Genomic DNA, 21,047 nt, shown 5'->3' on the forward strand with positions numbered 1-21,047 from the left:
TTATTAACTTCGGTTCCTCTGCAGGGCGCTTATGGAAGAAAATTTGATTTCTCCGCAAACATATAATGGGGATAAAAGTTGTGGAGGAGGAGAAGAAAGGAAATTGTTTAGAAAGTTATTAAAAATCTCCCATTGACTTCGATTATTAATTGAGTCTCCCAAATGCGTAAAATTTTTTAACGAGATCCCTTCCAATACCTGTGTATCAAACCACCCCGCAGCAAATCAGGTGAGATTACTAAAAAATTGATAAGCCTTGTCTCCCAAGTTTCCAAAGTTCAAGCAACTGACCGTTAAAATCTCGTTTGCAGGCAACTTATTCAAGCAGGAAAACAAGACAGGGGATACAAGAAGTCACTTATTACATAACCAACAACATCTCTATGAAAGTTTTATTTTATGTGTCGAGGGGAAAATTGAAAACGTACATCAACCACGAGATGAGTGTGTAATATGCGTGCGATTTCGCCTGGCGCTTTGAACCGCGCATGGTCGTTGTGGAAACGGCGCGTATTTAAGGGATGAACCCTTGCGAATCTCACCACTATCGTACCGTTCTCAACATCACGTTAAACCGACTTCCTTCACACGTGTATTTCTTGTTGTGTGTCCGTCGTCGAGGAGCAGCTTGCCATCCCTCTGACTCGAGGAATAGTTTCTACTTTTGGGCAACAGGTTTGGGGTGTTGTACTTTATAGTATTGTTAAGCTTATTTTGATTGCAAAGATATATTGGAGTACAATAGAAGAAATATTATAGTGGAGTAATTCTTGCAAGTTTCTTTTAATTGTAACACTACTTTTATTGTGATAGAACTGTAGATGATTTGTTAATAGTCAAAGATTTATTCATTGGTTATCATTTAATAACTACTAACAAGAATATTATTTTTAGAGGATGAGAGTTGGTCAGAGAGAATAATGTATACTACTGAATACACTTTATTTATTATTTCTGGAGGATAAGAGTTGGTCAGAAAGATTAATATATACTATTGAATACACTTTGTTTATTATTTCTGGAGGATAAGAGTTTGTCAGAAGAAGGATTAATATATACTATTGAACACACTTTGTTTATTATTTCTGGAGGATAAGAGTTTGTCAGAAGAAAAATTAATATATACTATTGAACACACTTTGTTTATTATATCTGGAGGATAAGAGTTTGTCAGAAGAAAGATTAATATACACTATTGAACACACTTTGTTTATTATTTCTGGAGGATAAGAGTTTGTCAGAAGAAAGATTAATATACACTATTGAATACACTTTGTTTATTATATCTGGAGGATAAGAGTTTGTCAGAAGAAAGATTAATATAGACTATTGAATACACTTTGTTTATTATTTCTGGAGGATAAGAGTTTATCAGAAGAAGAATTAATATATACTATTGAATATACTTTGTTTATTATATCTGGAGGATAAGAGTTTGTCAGAAGAAAAATTAATATATACTATTGAATATACTTTGTTTATCATATCTGAAGGATAAGAGTTGGTCAGAAAGATTAATGTAATACTATTATACTATTGAATTTGTCTATTAAGGATGAGACTGTAGAAACTCTATGAAGATACAGAATACTAATATTTAATATACTAAAGAATGAAAAAGTGAAAGTATAAAAGATATAAAGAAATGAGAATCAATAGATTATGATTTCTAATAAATTCCACGACACCCATAAGGGGAATAAATATCTGTGTTCATTCAAGTAGAAAATCGAACATAAGATCACACAATGCGTGACATTCTTTCCGAATAAATCTCCTTCGACATTCCAGTCGAACGCGCGTCTATTCGACGTGTGGAATTTCTACGTTTAATTCCAGTGAACTATAAGTTCCATTATATGATTCTATAATACAAGCTTTTGCTCTAAGGTTGTACATTTTGCGACAATTAAAACTTCAAAGTCAGATTTAATTTTAATTCTTTAGAGTATGATTTAACGTCGAGCGTAATTACTGAGGGGATAAACGGAGCTTTATGGAATATAATATTTTTAGTAACTGTAAAACGGATTATGGATTTGAAGGTATTTTATTTTTCACTCGTTATTGTTTCCTCTTACAGAACATAGAAATCTCCAAAAATATTTAATTATTAATTTTTAAAATTAGAAAGTTAGATGATCTCAAGAAAATTCGCTGTGTTCCAAGAAAGTTTAATACCTTTCTCTCCGCCCTGTAATTTCATAACCATAAATTTCCTCGCAAATTAAAATGTATTCCCAATTAGAATATATTTTCCAATTATACTTCCTGTTTCAGACCTTCGAATCACGTGTTCACAATAAGGGAGCGCTGCAATATTTCAGTAACAAACTCGATTAAGAACTGACGTTCATTTCCTGACAATTCTGTGGCCGATATCTCGCTGGTTTCTTGATCGATCTGCACGTCAGGTGTCTCGGTTCATCAAGATTTGCATAGGTTTCTCGGCGAGGACCTCAAGTGCCATTCAGCGTCCTCTGCAACTTCTCCCTTCGCAAATTTAATTGTTGCAAGTGTTTGGAGGACAAGCATTCGTTGTTTTTCTTCTTACTCCGGCTTAAAAGGTTTAGAAGAAGCAAACAGAAGACGCGTAGGATAAACGAACGCCTTATTGAATCTACTATTTCATCTTAAGTAGTATATATAGAGTTAGGTCAAACAACATGGCACGAATTTCATTCGTTTCTACTTGTTTCCCGTAGGGATTACCTGTGTCACGTTCAAGAAAAATCTTCCAGTTTGTTATAATGAATGTCCGAATTCTTATATCATACAAATCACAATTTTCTACATTCTGGATTTGTTAACATTTTCGTAAAAATATTCCCAGCAGTTACCTCTGTGAAAATTACAAATTAAATTAGCCGGAAGCAATTTACCAGACCACTTGTACGTTTTAAAAGAGCATCTCGCTTTGGTAATAGAATTATCCGTTCATTTTTTTATTTACAAGTGCACCGTGGACATTTTATTGGCTGCAGAAAAGAAACAAGCGTGAATTGAAATTTATGAAACCACGTTGGAAGGAAGCGTAGCTTGGTATTAAAAACTTGGGTAAAATAGAGTAAAAACTATTCAATTTGTTCGATATATAAAAGCCATTGATTAATTTCTCATCCCCTTTCTTTTTTAGTTTGTTCTTTTTTTGCCCCGGAGTTGCGACGTTAACGACTTAATTACTGTGGTATTATTTACTTCCGATGAAGATGGACCGTTCAATAAGGAATTAAACACATATGAACGTTGATTTACCAATGCTACAGTTAATGAGTCCGTTGGTAACGACGCCACATTCATTTTAATCGAGTCCTGACAAGAAAAACAATTTCTTCGTTTCACCGCGGGTAATAAAAAGGCACAAGGTCACTGGAGCAATTCCATCTGAGGATTAATTATCGATACATAACGGAGTTATTAACAAGTTCAACATTGACGTAACTGGGATTTTAATTTAATGTGGTCCTTCGTTAACTGCTTGAAGGATTTCAACATTTCAAACATTGTCACTGAAAATTCATACTGAAAATTTACTCCAAAACTTATGCAAAATATTTGTAAATTTTGTGTCACATTGGCAGAATTGTTTAGTGTCAAAATATTTGAATTTCTGAATTTTAAAATGCAAGGATTTTGTGAAGAGGTCACATGCTTTACCTAGATATGTCTGATCCTTGTGACACATTCTTTAATTTCTAAATTTGTATAAAATGCAAGTCAGTCATTTTGTGAAGAGGTCACATCCTCTACCTGGCTACATCTGATCCTTGTGACACATTCTTTAATTTCTAAATTTGTATAAAATGCAAGTCAGTCATTTTGTGAAGAGGTCACATCCTCTACCTAGCTGCATCTGATCCTTGTGACACATTCTTTAATTTCCAAATTTGTATAAAATGCAAGCCAGTCATTTTGTGAAGAGGTCACATCCTCTATCTAGCTACATCTGATCCTTGTGACACATTCTTTAATTTCTAAATTTGTATAAAATGCAAGCCAGGCATTTTGTGAAGAGGTCACATCCTCTACCTGGCTACATCTGATTCTTGTGACACATTCTTTAATTTCTAAATTTGTATAAAATGCAAGCCAGTCATTTTGTGAAGAGGTCACATCATCTACCTGGCTACATCTGATCCTTGTGACACATTCTTTAATTTCTAAATTTGTATAAAATGCAAGCCAGTCATTTTGTGAAGAGGTCACATCCTCTACCTGGCTACATCTGATCCTTGTGACACATTCTTTAATTTCTAAATTTGTATAAAATGCAAGCCAGTCATTTTGTGAAGAGGTCACATCATCTACCTGGCTACATCTGATCCTTGTGAGACATTCTTTAATTTCTAAATTTGTATAAAATACAAGTCAGTCATTTTGTGAAGAGGTCTCTACGTCTGACCATTGCGATTTTTCACAATTTTTCTATTTGGTTCCAGTAAAATTTATCGACACGGTTAGCAAGTATTTTGCACGGCATTTGGAGCGTCTGTCCTTTTCATTTTAACTCAGTTTCGACGACGATTGAACTCCCGCGGTGCGCTGTTTTATATTTACTTCGAACCGAGTGAAAACTACTAAACATTCCAAGCACGTAACTCTAGTAATACGATTTCCTGACTCTCTGACTCGCTTGCGTGCTTTTGAGACGCGTCTTCTGTAACACGATACTCTTTGTTGTTTTGTCCTGTCGCGCACTGGATAAACGCTTCCTTCTAAAACGATTTTCACTTGCAAACGATCTTTATGCACGTTTGTTTCCTCGTCTTCTCTGTTTTTATAGCAACTTCTTTCCCTGACAATTCTTTTGTATAAAATATTTGAGGAAAGGATGCTACTCTGTAATAATTAAAAATTTTTTTAATATTATATTAAATATGAAGATTACAAAATATTTAAAATTTTTTCAGATGCAGTGTGAACACTATAGGAGATTATACATAGGAGATAACAATAGAAACTGCAGTTATGAAGACTTCTGTATGCCATTCACATTGACACTAACTATGGATAGGAGATAACAATAGAAACTACACTTAATGAAGACTTCTGAATGCCATTCACATTAACTCTAACTATACAAACTGATAAATTGCTACATTACATTAGAAGAAACCTACTGTCAGAGCTAGAAAACATTTCTTCTCTATTTTAAGTAGTACAGTCCGCGCTTCGTCAGACATACAATTTTATTTGTCTCCAAGTTGACTCCTGATTAAAATTTTATTTCTATAATTCTTCTCATGGTACGTTTTGTATTATCGTGTAACAGTTTCAACTGCCTGTCAACTTGTTAACAGCTTTTCTTTGTCGCAAACGTGTCGCACCTTCGGAAACCTGTTACTGGAAAATTGATTTCCCCCTGGACTCCCTTGTATTCATAACTAACGAGCTAATTTTCTTGTCGCCAGAACCTGCCCCTACGTTTTTTTTTAATCTTCCATGCGCCACTTCGGCCCAAATATAATCTCCCTCGAACTGGCTACCACTTAATTAACACCTCAAGATGGTTTTATCCTCTTCGTGGTCTTTTTGTGATGTCCAAAGATATAAGTTTCAGTAGATACTTAAGTGTGTAACTACTTTATATAAGGTGTTACTTCTATTCTTTTAATAACTGAAGAGATATTATAAGGTGTCCTGTACATAAAGATGTCCTTTTTATATAACTTGACCATCAGGGAGATTACCTGTGACTTATATTATAAATTATATTATAGTACTGTCATTTATGTTTCTCATATTTCATTATTTTACTTGTGACTTATATTATAAATCATATTATAGTACTGTCATTTATGTTTCTAATATTTCATTATTTTACTTGTGACTTATATTATAAATCATATTATAGTACTGTCATTTATGTTTCTAATATTTCATTATTTTACTTGTGACTTATATTATAAATCATATTATAGTACTGTCATTTATGTTTCTAATATTTCATTATTTTACTTGTGACTTATATCACAAATTATATTATAGTACTGTCATTTATGTTTCTCATATTTCATTATTTTACTTGTGACTTATATCACAAATTATATTATAGTACTGTCATTTATGTTTCTAATATTTCATTACTTTACTTGTGACTTATATCACAAATTATATTATAGTACTGTCATTTATGTTTCTCATATTTCATTATTTTACTTGTGACTTATATTATAAATCATATTATAGTACTGTCATTTATGTTTCTCATATTTCATTATTTTACTTGTGACTTATATTATAAATCATATTATAGTACTGTCATTTATGTTTCTAATATTTCATTACTTTACTTGTGACTTATATCACAAATTATATTATAGTGCTATCATTTATGTTTCTCATATTTCATTATTTTACTTGTGACTTATATTATACATTATATTATTAGACACATTATTAGAAACATTATATTATTATTTATATTTCTAATATTTTATTTTACAGACATGGGTTCCACAGTCATGATTTGCTTCCTGATAATGACAATGGCGGTCGTCTACAACGTCTCCGCGGCACTACCTACTCAATGTAGTCCTGGATTCCTGGACGATCTCCCGCCAAGGATCCGCAAAGTCTGCGCCGCCCTCTCCAGAATATACGAACTCGGTTCAGAGATGGAAAGCTACATCGATGAGAAAGAAAATCATATAACAGGTATACTCTTCGTTATCTCTTCAGTTTCTCAATAATTAATCGTTATTCGATTTACAGGATTCCACGAGAACATCCCATTGCTGGACAGCGGTGTTAAGAGACAGGATGTTGATCACGTTTTCTTACGCTTTGGAAAACGTCGCTAGACGTGAAGAATTATGCTTAATATTCTAAAGAATTGAATCTCTTCGAATCTTGTCATTGCCTCATTCAGCTATGAAGACCTTTGTATCTGTTTCCAGATTCTTACATATGAAACAGTATTATTTAAGCGCCGTCCTCTCTTTATTTCTTGTTAGCAAATAATTAAACAATAAATATGGATATTTAATTCATCAATTATCGTTGTGAGAATATTTCCTCCTTGTTCCATTTTATAATTATTTTTAATAATAATGTAGTTGTATTTTAACCTTAACCTAACCTATGGACAGCTTCTTTATTTTAAACAGAAGGATTAATATTCCACTTGTAGTTTGCTTATGATTTTATTTGTTTAAATTGTAACACAGGATGACTGTAAAAATAAAAGGCAAATTCATTTTACAATGCACATTCACTGTGTGGTTTAATGTTTGTACAATAACTGTTGGATCACAAGGATAAAGAATGTCTATTTAGAAACAACAATTGTAAAGGATTGAATATACATGCATAATAATCCGATGTACAAGGTACTTGGTGAATTGTACGATATCTAGTCATTCTCTAAAAAAAAATCTTAAGAGGATAAAAATTGCGAAATTTGAGTAATTTTCCCGTTTCGATGGAAATTGCTTGTATAATCTTTTATCACTCTATTATCTACAGAATCACAAACAATTCCATATTCTTGAATATTTCCTGTCAGATCAATTTGCACACACCATCAATTTTTACCATATTCCAAAGGAAACTAACATCCATTCACATTAACATCGATTATCATGCTTATACCTTCGTCTTTTAAAAACGACAAACCTTACCAGACTATGTTTCGTGGGAACATTCTAGAACAATTTTCAAAACTCAGTACAATACTCTTAAAAGAATATCTACTCTCTTTTATTTTTGGTTTCGTTTTTGATCGATTGAGACGCGTTTCAGATGCCCGAATTATACAGTTTGCCTTTAACAGCAATAAACAAATTGAAAACTCGTTTATGTACAATTCTGAAGGCACCTAATCGTCGAAGCAGCTTTAGAATTTTCGATATGTGTCCCTAGAGTTGCTTAACTGTATGTGCGTTATACAACACAATTATTGTACCATTACATAAAAGCAGATTGACTAAAAGTACATAAGTACATATTTCAATAAGCTTATCTACTTTGACCAAGATTTTAGGGCTTATACGAATTACAATACTTATGAACTAGAGACTCGATTATTTACAAGCCCTAATCTATCACAGGATAAAGAGATACGATCCGTCCAACATAACTAACGACGTTCATCGATTAGTGAGAAGTCGAATTTTCGTCGCTGCTTCTCGGAGTGCAATTGTAGCTATGGGGGCGCAGAATGAGGAGGTTGGGGTCAGCAATTTAAGGCTCCAGTTTGCTTCTCGTCCGCAAAATAAGATACAGATACTACGTCCCCGCCGACATTAATCAGACATTGGCCCTGAAAGTTCAGATGCAATGAGTGCACAATATAATGTACAACACACTCAATTAAATTGATGCATACTTGATTTTTATGAGGGCTGTGAAGCAGCACGCACTTGGTCATAAAAAATGCCACCATCGCATTGCCTCCCAAGGCTGTAATGTGTGCGCGAACAATTGCTAAGACTTCCATCACGAAACTGTGCGTAAATCCGCTTAAACCACCATTCTGTAACATATAATTATTTTCATGAATTTAATGTTATAGGTTAGAAATATTTATTAGAACATATGTGAGAGCACGAACCTCTCTAATGGATGTGCTCTCCCGAATAAAGAAGAAATTTAAGTTTCCTAGGTATCTCTCGATACGACCTCCAGGTAAATAAGACAGAGGTGTTATGTCCACGCCATATCTTCCCTTTAAAGGCACCTGCAAATATTAACATTGATATTATAACCACGTTAATTATAATATTCCATATATAATCATTCAACATTGAAACCCACATGTTTGTGTTTATATGTTGTATGAACTTTAGAACGCAGGGGCGACCGCGTTCGTATTTTCAATGCTGCTGCATTAATTAGAGTAGATGAATTTATATTGCTGCTGGATGCATTATCCGATGACACTTCAGTGTGATCTACGTCGATGTTAAATATCATATCACTGTCATCTAAAAACATATGTCATAAAGTACCTAACCCAACCTTAAGTATAGTTAACCTAACCTTAAGATTAGCAAATGACTAATCATTTACCTGACTTTTTAACCTGATCCTTGCTTACAGAGTGGCTCATTGGTTTCTTTTTAGATTTGTTTATTTTAAGAGGTTCTCCTAACCCAAGAGCCATTCCAATCACTGTAAACTGTATCTCATCTGGTTCAGGTAGTGCTAGCTTAAATTGCATATCACAAAGTGCACAAGGAATCATTCTTCTTAATTTAAAGTATACTGACTGAAGTAACTTGGTAAAATACTTTGAAGGCATAGACGCGAATTGTCCAGCAGGAATTTTTGTCCTTGAGATCTGGGTGAACATCTGTAAATTTCTTACAATCTCCAGGTCGTCTAGACCAGGAATCGTCTGAGTATTTACTACGTGAAAATCATCGGGTGGTCTATCGTCCATTAACAATGAAATTCTATCCATATCCTCGATGTCATCTACTTCTAATACGCAAGTATCCCTTGGACCTACGCTAAAATCTAAGTCAGGCAGTTCATCGTCCGATTCATCGGTGTCTGAAGTCGTCACTCGTCCATTTTCAACATCCTGCAACAAAAAATTCAGTTGTGAACTATGTCAAGTTTTAGGAACAGTCAGAGTCAATACACCTACGCCAACTGGTTTAAGACGATAAAACTCTCTGTTCTGCTTGACAGTCTCGACCAAAGTCTTTTGAATCTCTGCTAGCTGTTCCTCTTTGTGCCAAGAATTTCCGGATGCGATCTGTGGAATGGACGGAGTAGGCAATGCGGCTACAAAAACAGCAGTACCCACAGCCATACCAATTATCAGTCGCTCCCCGACAGAAACTTGTAGCTTCAAGCCAAATATCGCGTTCATCCCTTTCACTTTTAGCTTGTTTAAGAGTAAACTGTGTAATTCGTATTCTAAGAATGGCAAACAGTCTGATATCTCTTTGGCATTTAGTTCTCCTCTGAGATCTTTCTTAGCTTTACACGCGATGGCCTGTATGATACATCCTCTTCCGGTTGTTGACAGATTTTCTGGTAATTCTATAGTCGTGAACATCACGTCTGGTACTCTAGCACGTTTACAAACAGCACACTTTGAAACATTCACACGAAATGGGACGCTTGATTCGTTATAGGGGAGATGGCACAAACTACATTTACTATGAATCTGAACTTCGTGATCTTTACTCTCCGATATATGCCTTACTTTGCCAGTTTGGGTAGCTGAGGTGGGCGCGGATGTATCGGTATCGCTTTTCTCTACTTTTATAGGGACTGATTTTTGTTGAGCTTTTTCGCGTTCTGTCTCAGCAGAATTTGTACCGGATCCTAATTGTCCTTTGCTACTGATAAAAACATTGTCTGAATCCTGATTGGAGTTGTGAAAGTTGATCACTGCTGCAGTACCATATGCGTTCAGCACACAGACATCATCACTGCAAACCAATAAATAATAAATAAAGTATAAATTGGTCCATTAGATATTAATTCTCTTATTAATTCTTTTATCCTTACCAAATACTTGTTTCTTCCCTGTAACCGATGACAACATTGCAAGCTAATGCTCTTGCGTGTGATCTAACTTCCATCCTAACTTCTTTCCACCAAGAATCACGACTCTCTGGTTCTTCCAAGTTGCTAATTCTTTCTAAAAGCTTCACTGACCTTGAACTTACAAGACCACCTGTCTCAAAGTACATACCTTATGACTCAGACTTCTAACATTAGCAAATGACAAAGATGAAACTGTTAACGCACTATGATGCTTACCAATATGAAGAATAAATCCAGGTGGATACTGTTGCATCGTAATAAATGGATATTCTAACATTTCAAATGCATCCTGATTCATAGTTCTTATAACAGCAGTTGATGTTTTCAATAATCCAGTCATTGATTTATCATTTGTTCCAAAAGAATTACCTACAGCATACATTACTAATTGCTTTAAATCGTTTTTAAAAAAGGACTGATGTACAAATAAAATTTGTATTAAAACAAACGCAATATTTTTAAAGAAAAGAATGTCTCATAAAGTGATTCTTTGTCCAAAAAAGTAATATACGCTTCAGACTACTTCTTAATTTTTATGTAAGTGTTATAACTAATAAATAAAGGAGGAAATTAAATATTCTTTTTCTTCAAAAAGTACATAAATTAAAAGAGTGATTACCTATAACCACCTGGAATCATCATGAACAAGATTTTTGTTTCAGGGATTCCTTCTTTGCTGGATATAAGTCACTTTATGAGGCATCCTGTAATTTAAGTTTTAACTCACAATGAACTACCTAAAGGTCAATGCAATCATGAAGATAATGCATTTATTTTACTACATAAAAAAATAAACCCACTTATGTCCTGAACCATTTTTAACTATAAAACTAAATTAGAAATTTTATCATCAATTTATTTCTCAAATTATATTCTTTACTACAGTAATTGTTCAAATAATTTGTAGTTGAAAAAACTCACCTTTTGGAGTAATGCTCAAATCAGAATCACTGGACCTTCGATGCAATGAAACAGTAGGTTGTGCCTTAGTCGTTGGTAACTGACATACTTTTGAAACCATAGAAGGAACAGCCGGAAGTGGATAAGATGGACTTAAAGATGCCTCATCTTGTTGCCTATGATTGGGAGAAGGATGGGACACACACGAGTTGTAAGTCATATTAGCAGTGTTAGTAATATTAGTGAATTCATTATGATTCGATATTTCTTCTGTATTATAAATGCTATGACTATTATTTTCTACATGATCTACAGATGCAGGTGAGACTGAAAGGTTAGTGTCATTTGGCTTTAGTTGCTTCATTTCTACAATATCACTACTACATTTAAGTGAATCGCTGCTTGGAGTATCTACAGTTAATTCTCTAGCAGCAATTTCATGAGATTTTAAATTAGCTGTAGATCTTTTGGTGAGAACGTTTTCATCTAAATGAAATGATTCAGTTCTGCATAAATGTGATTGAATGATTATACTTTCTAGAGAGGAGTTATAGGAAGAGGAGTCGGGTGTCATAATTGATGGTGGTGCGGATTCATCTAGCGGGAGATCCTTTGAAAGTGGGGACGAGTATACCACTTCTGCATTCTTGTAATTTCGCATATGTTTTCTTAAATACTGATTGTGCAATGTTTTCCGTAAATTCTGGGGATTAAAATTTCTATGTATTCTATCACGTTTCTTCCTTTTGAAACGACCACCATTGCTGACAGTTTGATGTTCTGGATGTACCATCATCTTTGTGTCAATTATTTTAATTAAATCTAACATCCGACGTTGTCTGTTCTGGTGTGCTACATCATATAATTCATTGCTCGAAGACTGTATCAAACTTTCTGCACTAGAAGAAGTTTTTGATGCTAAAGTATCTCTACTTTTTTTTCTTAAATTGGATTGTACGGTAGACTCTTTAAACTGTTTCAAGGATGGTAACGAATGCGTTGACGAACTCAACTCTGGTGTACTCTTCGTGTTTCGTTCTTCCATTTTTTCCAAACATTCGTTCTTAAAAGATTCTTTGTAAGCAACACTGTCTGCTTCTTTGAGCGATGAAGAATATTTTTTCTCCTCATCTATTGTTTTATCTTTATTTTCAGTGTCACTTGCATTTTGCAATAAAGAATATGCTGAGACAGATACTTCAGAATCATCAGCATAAGATAAATTTCCTATATTATCCAAATTAGTGGAAGTATCATATTCAGTAGTACTGAGAACGTAATTTTCATTGTTTTCTGGCACTGCGATTTCAGGTATTTCACGCTTCTCAGAAACAGGAGTAATGGATTTAATTTCAGTTTCTGGAAAAAAAGGAGGAGGAATTTCTTCCGGAGTACTCGTCGCCAATGGACGATCAAAATCTGATGAGTTGTGTATCTCTTGACGTTGCAAATCTTTGTTTTCCACATTTGTATTAAATTCTGATGTAGCCTTAGATGAAGCATCATTGATTGCCATTGTTCGCACACGTTGTTTGCTTTTCTTAATTCGTGAACTGACAGTAAATTCTGCATTATACGGTATGTGATTCGTGGATAAACATCTGAACAGTGGAGGTGTACTTTCTTGAAGAGGACACGTGTCGCTATCCCTACTTGGCAATCTGATTTTTGGCAATTTAGGTTTTAATGGGGGAAAAGTATTGGTTCTAGTAAGCCTTCTTATCAATATATTACTTGTTCCTAACTCTTCATCAATGGAAAACTTTGAGTCACTCAAAACATTGTAACTGGTACTATCTATTGAAGATTCATCAGACACATTATTAGAACTAGATGTATTTTCCTCGAAGGAGGAATCATGTTGTTTCTTTGCTCTGATTTCTGACTTTATACTTTCATTTGTATAAGCATCTTCTTTCATTTGATTTTCATATTTTTCTTCAGTATCATTTTCATGTTCTTTCATATTATCAGATGCTGGAGTGGATGCCATTGTTTCATTATCTTCATGAACATTTTCTAAAGGTACGCTATGTATAGATTTTATTAAAAGAGCAGCTACTCCCATCTTAGCCTTATCATGTTTTTCTTTGTATGGATTATGTATACTCACAATTGAAGATCTGGCTGAAGAACTTAAAAGAGGATTACTCATTTTACTTTCATCACTTGTACTGAACAATCTTTTGAAGTTTCTCATGCGAAGGTCTAATATACTTTTATTACTTTCGCCTCTTTCATCCTCTAAAGCCAACATCATTCTTATGGATGCATCTTGTATCACCGATTCGGGTAAAGCTGGATAAGAAACTGAAGTTTTCTTCAAGCCTTCTAATGATTTATCCGCAGTACCCTTTAATTCATTGCATGGGCACTTTGTCATTTTTATTGTTCGTTTAGGACTTCTCAGTGCTCTTAAGCGATGTGGTAAATTATGCTTTTTACGCGCGACTCGCGTATTTGTAATACGAGGATCAGGAATATTCACAGGAGAGACAGGAAATAACGATATACTTTCATTCAGTCCTGCACATTCCTTTTGTGTTTTGTGTTGTGAAAAGAATGCCCTATATAGGCACATGCGGGTGGATAAAAAGAAAAAGACCTAATTAGTTTATATAATAAAATTCTGACAAGCATAATTTTTTAAATATTTTAAATGTAAAAAATGGGAAGAATGACTCTAGTAAACTAATTCTTTCATCGATTATTATTAGATCTTGTATGATCAACGATCAAAGTTGGATGCGCGTGTAGCGTACCTAGTCATTTCCAGTATATCGCAGTGCTCCATTCTCTACACACTTCTTCCTGGTTTTTATGCACGCGCATCAGACCTCAATCTAGCTTCTATATACCGGGTGTCCTAGAAAAATGATACGTTGATTAGAAGTTTATAAAATATTATTGCAACACTCATTTTCGTGGTCTTTGTTACTACACTGGCAGAGGCTTTAACATTAAATTCTTCTTATCGAAACAAATATGTAGTTACAAACGTGTAAGCATAATACGAAGATACAAAAATGATAAAATATTGAAATACTCTTCTTTTCTCATGGAAATTTTACGGAAATAGGACACCCAATACATAGAAGTCAAATGCGACTTAATGCACCTGAATAATGTACCAGTGATGAACTGTGAATAGAACATTACACGATACAAGAACATTTATTTTTATTCGTATATAAACGCATCAGACTTTGAACTATTTCAAAATGAAATTATAAACACATTAGTATGTTGTAACTTCTTTAAATAATGTTAGTATATTTTGAAAAGAAAATCGAAAGATTCCTTGTAAGACAAAAGAAACATCACTTCTTCTATGATAAAAAAAGAATTCGCAAACTTTTATAACAGAAATAATACCTACAGCATTTGTACATGCGTTTAATTAATAACAAGCATTATACGAAATTGTTTATTCGTACAAAAACTATGCAATAAAAGAAATTTCAATATTTCATTAAATAACCAGCATTATAATTCACAACACAGAACACTTCAATAAAATGTTTTTAGCATTACCATTATTACTACAGTACAAGCACTTGATTGAATGTCAGTTTTAGAGCATAATGGTTTAGAACATGAAATGCAAAAATCGCTCATAAGAAATACGCTTAAACACGTTATGAGAGAAAATACTGTATATACTTACTCTTCAATATTGTCAGATGGGAAACTCAAGGTATCATGCAGCTTTACAAGAGTAACAGCTGTACCTATACCTCGAGCTACAATACCAGATTCACCTTCCAAATCAAAGTTTTGTAAGTACCTAATTAGTGAAGAAAGTAATTTCATTAAAATTTGAATGTCACTGTTAAGCTTAAAACATTAACAGAAATATATGATTCACCCAATAACAGCATTTCCACCAAGATCCAGAGCTTTCAATCCAATTTTCCTTTGAACTTCTCCACTTAATTTAAAAAATAAGGTTTGTCTGGCTTCATTAGATGCTCTGGGTGTTCTTATTTTATCAATCCACTTATACTCTGGATCATCACTTACAACTAATTCTTCTACAAAACCATGTATACTTTGAGTATGATATCCATGAGGTATATTTGGTGCTAAAAGAACACCATAGAATATATTAAATAGTATAAATGATTTCTAAAGCCTGATAAAATTATGTTCAATATATTTACAATAAAAAAATTGTACTCCACAAGAGGATTGTCTGAATTTATTAAAATCAGAAAACAATTCTACTTTAACAATGATGTTAACTTCACCACGAATACCATGCATGGTATCATATACTGGTATCCATCCTGTCATAACTGAACCTATAAAAAGACATTACAAGATTATTTGAATCTTATGAATCATGGAGACCAAATACATACCACCTTGTGAACCAGTGTTGGTATTCATAGCTGCCTCCAAAGTCCAAATGTTCTTAACAGTAGGAGGTACTCCAGGTAACAATAATGGATTTAAATTTATATATACTTTTCCTATTGCATCATTTGCAGAATATGTATCATGATCCATTAATCTGATCTGTAGTGGCTCATCTTGTAATTCAGAATCATCAACTTCAAATCGATACCACTCTGAATTCCACTGAGGATTCAGAGACTTTCTGCATACATCCGTTTTAAATGTTATATTGCCAAATTTTAATTCAACATATGCATCAGTCGTATCACCTGAACGATCCATTACAGGTAAATTACGACCTGCCAATACCTTCACTTTTATTTTGCCTGGCATTGTGATGGAGATTCGTTTCAATTAATCTCTACAATCAATAAATTGTATTTTATTACTGCAGGCAAGTAATTAATTAATAATATAGTTAATTTAATAATACATTTGATCACATGTATGTATTCTAATAACGAAGGTTATGATTAGAAAATACTTCTAAATAAAATATTTTATAGTGCAAGGAATATAATAAATATCATTAACAAGAGTACAATGCAGAAAAATTATTTTGTAAAGCATAATGATACTTACTTTGTCAGAACGATTTATACATTTGAACATACGTTATCGCTTCATAGTGGTTTAAGTTATTTGCAATATTAGTATATAAAAAATTCAAAGAAGTAATTACGTATTAATATTGCATTAGTCATTTTAATAATGTATTGCAATGAAAAGTTTGTTACGTTGCGTTAAGTTGACGTTTGTTTACTATCACTTCTTTAAAACGATGCATCGCGTACCCTTTGCTTCGCAGAATTTCTCTATAAATACCAACAAATATATCTTGCAAGTTTTATAATATATATAAAACAGCGTGTGAAAGTATTATCTACATAAGGAATATGATAAAATGTCATATAAATATTCTTTAACGATGCTAACCAGCAACTTTATCGATTACTTCACCGCCGTTAATATTCTTCCGCTTATCGTATTACAAGTTATTTTACCAATAACATTTGGAATCCAAATATTATATGTAACAACATTATAATTGGAATTGGATAGCGCCCAGATTATTGCTTCTTAGGGAATTTCTACGTTTTATCACGTTGAACATAAACATCGTAGGATCCCGATTTTATATATCTCATTCTATTTTAGGTTAAAGGACGTCGCGAAAATTATGCGAACTTAAAAGCTCAGAACTCTGTTATCCATTGAGTAATTTCAATCAATTATAGCATTTGATAAGCGTACATATTACTTTATGGTAGTCTTTTTATTAAAATATTTACAGATTGTGGACATATGGCATACGAAAGTAAGGGGAACAACTTGAATGAGGGGGGGATAGTCAAAAAGAGGAGAGAGCGCTATCTTTTGCGCTCCAATGAAGTGGGAAGTTTGAATGAAATTCATATATTTGCGTGACTATACTTACTTATGCGACTATACGAATATGTTCTATAGATATTTAATATCTTCACTACATAGTTCAGTTCAAGTGCAAGTATTAATTGAATAATTTCAAGCAATATTGAGCAGAGTTATGCACCCACATAAAATTCTAATCTGACCATGCGTTGAAAATCCCCCGTGAGGGATTATTACTGCAGTTGCTGCAGTCTGGAACATTTGTACGTGATAGAGGGCCTCTCATTTCATCTATAGTCCACCAACAAAAAAGGATAGTATAAAAAAATAATGTCGAGCACGAATGAAAGTGAAATTAGTGAACGGTGGTAGGCAGCTCTCCACTTGTTTAGTTCTCACCTGGGCGTTGCCATCTGGAGAACAAACATTATTTTCCATTTCAATTCGCGATCATGAGTGACAATTCCATGAGGTTAGGTGAGTCGGTAATCGATCTCCCTGCGGTTGTTTAATTTCACAAATCCGTATTCTTCTTTAACAACTCTCATTTTACTTGTGTAGAAAACTATGAAGTCCTTAAAGCTCTCTACGATTTCAAGGCCACCTTTGCCAAAACCCTCAGCTTTCAAGAAGGTGATTACTTTATTTTATATCAAACTAACACCAAGCAGAGGAACTGGTGGCAAGTTGTCAACAGGGATGGCCATATTGGATACATTCCTTCTAATTATGTCACCACCGTGAAGGTAAATCAAGTAATTTTTCGATAAGTCATTATAGATCTTACAAGATCCAGTGACTTTCAGGTAACGTCCCAAGTATTGATTCAGTTTTTGGAAGATTGTATAGCAAATGCGATTGCAGAGACTAAGAAACAAAGTGGATTACACTTAGATAAGCAGGATCTTATTCTAAAATTAATAGAAAAGAAAAAGCTAGCAGAATTGAACAAGAAACCTAAAAAGCAAGCTCCAATGCCTCCAGATTTTGGGAATGTCACACCTACCAGAGAAACATCTTCATCTCCTGTCTGCACTGTACAAGAAGGAGATGTCAATCCTGCTCAGAGTAATACTTCATACATGACTGCACAGACAACTGTGCATGGTAATACAGATAAAGAGGAAGCACCAGTTGTTCCACAGTGTCAGCACAGTACTATAAGCGATCAAAGAAAGCAGTCTCTGCCACGTCAATCTTCCTCTGAAACACAAAAGGTTCAAACAGATGTTCGCAAAAGTCCTTCTCAGGGTAGTGCCAGACAAACCCCTAACAGTTCACCTATAAAGAAAAAGACTTCACTATGTGATATCAATTCTCATACAGCTTATCAGTTACTTGACCAAGTACGGAGAAATACTCAGTTAAGTTATGAAATGTCTAAAGTAGCTGTCACAGTAGTTGTTTCTGGTCTACAACAATTACTGCCACCAAATGTGAGCCATTATTTTGATGCACTATTGCATCAGTTGGAAACACCATTTACAGTATCACAAATGAGTATAGAGGAAACATATGATGCTAACAGATTAAAAGTAATTTTTACAGAGCTTACTTCTTGTAAAGAAGATTCTCAACAGAGAAATTGGATGCTTTATGAAGATGAATCTATTATTGTTGATTATATAAAAGAGCTTACTTCTATATTGGTACATACCATATTATACAATTGTACTCAATCAACTTATATGTGTAATTTATGTTATTTATTAATTTTGCAGACAAATGCTGATGCAAATGTATCTAGATACGTTTTACAACAGGATCAATATAATGGAGTTAATATATTAATACAGTATTATCAAATGGAGCCTAGGTGGACTATCAGACAATTACTCTTACAGTCATTTGGTGTGATGTGTAGTCTAGATTCTGTGATTTTGACCATAATGTTAAACAGTGTATTGCCTATGGAACTAGCAAGGTAGTATAAAGTAAATTACATTATCAGTTTGTGTGGTATGTAACAATTTGAACCATATTTTCCAACAGAGACATGAGAAGTAATCCCAGAAATGTAACTAAATTAAATTATTCTTCATTATTACTTACTATGATTTTCTCAATGGGTGAACCTATGCCTGTTACGCATTTGGGTGAGTAAAGTAGGTAATGCATTGTGCATGTTGCATTAACTTGCAATTTTCTCATTGCTTACTATAAATACTTATTATAAACTTTCCTACAGAGCAACTCGGCCCAGATTTTATAGCATTTATTCTGGACTTAATAGAGAATCCTCCTGACATGGATTTGGAAGATCAGATTCCAGATTTATTTGTGAATTTAATATTATCTTATAATTTACAATTCACGAACTCAGAGAATATAGTTCTGAATGCGTTGAAGGGAAGGACGGTTGCAAAAAATTTTACTGAAAAAATTTTGCTATTATTTAACAGGGAAGGTAGGATATATAAACAAAAAGTATTTAAGTAAAGTTGAAATCTTCATAAATAAGTGGTTCATTATAGAGGATCCTGTACGAATATTTGATCATCAACCACCACCACCGCATTCTGTACTGAAGCTATTTATCGACCTGTTCAGTAACGACGTTACGGCAGGTCTCTTCTATACCAATGACGTGAAAGTACTAATCGATATTATATTGCGCCAACTGTATGACATGTTTCCCGGAGATAAGGTATTAAATTACAATAAAAATTTTGTCCACGTAATAGCAATAACTATAACATAATTATTAATTTTATAGCGTAGACAATATTTAGAATTATGCCGAAGAGTACTTCGTACATCCAGTTATAACGAACATAGATATCGTTCAGAAGATTTATTGAAATGTTTCACAAGGTGTGTATTACATATAACTTATAATTTTTCTTCTAATAACGAAACAAATATTTTCACAGGATATTCTGCGAGGAGACTGGGGAAAGTCAAGAAGACCAGCAGTCGGTACGCGAGATTAGCAATGAATTTCCGCATTTATTTAAGATGTGACATTTACTTTCCTCCTCCGAGAATAAAGATTTGGAGGAAGACGACTTGCAAACTCTTGTGTAAGAAAGCGTTGCTGTACACAGTGCAGAGGAATCAGGTTACTGATCAGAAAAATCTTCTTTATTTTTCTAATCTCTATTTTGCATATATTTTGCTCAGCTAACGTAATTATGAACGCACACGCGATTCGCAGAATTTTAAGCGCATTAAATTCTATTTTTCCCGTTTTAATCTTTCTATTAAACAATATCACTTATTCTAGATAAAAAAAGAACACAAAAAAGGAACAAAAACACAAATAGACAAGTATTTAAAAATTATTGTGTATATAAGGAGAAACTTTTTTTCTCGTTCTAAGCATGAGGACCATCGGAGTATTTAGAATCATTCCAAGTACCCTAATATAGATAAATAAATTAGCGTAATTAAGTAGTTTGACTGCACGGATAAAATTATATAAGTATTCGAATATCATTCTGATATATTAAAGACAAATTGGAGCATATAACAGGATCTAATTTCTATAAAAGCTCTTTCTAAAAAATTCTTCGCACCAAAAAGGAAGAATTTAGTCCTACTCAAAACCAATCATGGTCTCTCTGTAAACTATTATAATAGTCTAGTCCACGTCTGTGCGTGTCTGAATAGTATTCTAAGTCATACGTTATTTCTTAATTTATGTTAAATTTTCTCTTGTGAATGATATTATATATTACTGTACGAGTTTGAACGAAATTAACAATTCGTTTAGCGATCACGACACAAAACGTTTTCAAAGGTTACTTGTCGTGATGAAGTTTTAAAGTTTATTAGTGCCACTAATATTATATAGTTATCGAACTTTCTAGTCTATTGCTAGCAACTATATTTTTTTAAGAGTATTACACTGCGTTACGTTTGCG

General features: G+C 33.5%; 3 protein-coding genes across 7 annotated transcripts; 2 read left to right on the forward strand and 1 right to left on the reverse strand.

Moving 5' to 3' along the window:
- The first annotated feature begins 73 nt into the window (after nt 1-73).
- Nucleotides 74-6,996, forward strand: Ms (neuropeptide receptor myosuppressin). The gene is made up of 4 exons (XM_003705703.3): nt 74-229; nt 312-675; nt 6,448-6,657; nt 6,715-6,996. Exons 2-4 carry the CDS (start codon nt 522-524, stop codon nt 6,801-6,803), a joined length of 453 nt encoding a protein of 150 aa, XP_003705751.3. The 5' UTR covers nt 74-229; nt 312-521; the 3' UTR covers nt 6,804-6,996.
- Nucleotides 6,997-7,194: 198 nt separating this feature from the next.
- On the reverse strand, nt 7,195-17,389 carry LOC100880355 (C2 domain-containing protein 5). 5 transcript variants are annotated; one of them, XM_076537020.1, is made up of 15 exons: nt 17,249-17,382; nt 16,393-16,625; nt 15,774-16,171; nt 15,573-15,713; nt 15,278-15,494; nt 15,077-15,196; nt 11,431-13,976; nt 10,726-10,878; nt 10,471-10,639; nt 9,596-10,391; nt 9,013-9,529; nt 8,758-8,927; nt 8,555-8,680; nt 8,330-8,476; nt 7,195-8,263 (listed from the first exon to the last, which is right to left on the reverse strand). In XM_076537020.1, exons 3-15 carry the CDS (start codon nt 16,141-16,143, stop codon nt 8,177-8,179), a joined length of 5,559 nt encoding a protein of 1,852 aa, XP_076393135.1. In that variant the 5' UTR covers nt 16,144-16,171; nt 16,393-16,625; nt 17,249-17,382; the 3' UTR covers nt 7,195-8,176. The 5 variants fall into 5 exon arrangements, with proteins under 5 accessions (XP_076393135.1, XP_076393134.1, XP_076393136.1 ...); XM_076537019.1 differs by lacking the exon at nt 17,249-17,382 and adding an exon at nt 16,747-17,227; XM_076537021.1 differs by lacking the exon at nt 16,393-16,625 and having other exon boundaries at nt 17,249-17,389.
- Nucleotides 17,390-17,517: 128 nt separating this feature from the next.
- On the forward strand, nt 17,518-20,242 carry LOC100882121 (NCK-interacting protein with SH3 domain). Its single transcript, XM_003705701.3, has 9 exons — nt 17,518-17,658; nt 17,743-17,927; nt 17,988-18,830; nt 18,903-19,105; nt 19,174-19,277; nt 19,370-19,588; nt 19,656-19,828; nt 19,898-19,995; nt 20,055-20,242. Exons 1-9 carry the CDS (start codon nt 17,634-17,636, stop codon nt 20,143-20,145), a joined length of 1,941 nt encoding a protein of 646 aa, XP_003705749.1. The 5' UTR covers nt 17,518-17,633; the 3' UTR covers nt 20,146-20,242.
- Nucleotides 20,243-21,047: the final 805 nt, after the last annotated feature.

The sequence above is a fragment of the Megachile rotundata genome, chromosome 11, assembly GCF_050947335.1.
Source record: "Megachile rotundata isolate GNS110a chromosome 11, iyMegRotu1, whole genome shotgun sequence".
Classification (NCBI taxonomy): Eukaryota; Metazoa; Arthropoda; class Insecta; order Hymenoptera; family Megachilidae; genus Megachile; species Megachile rotundata.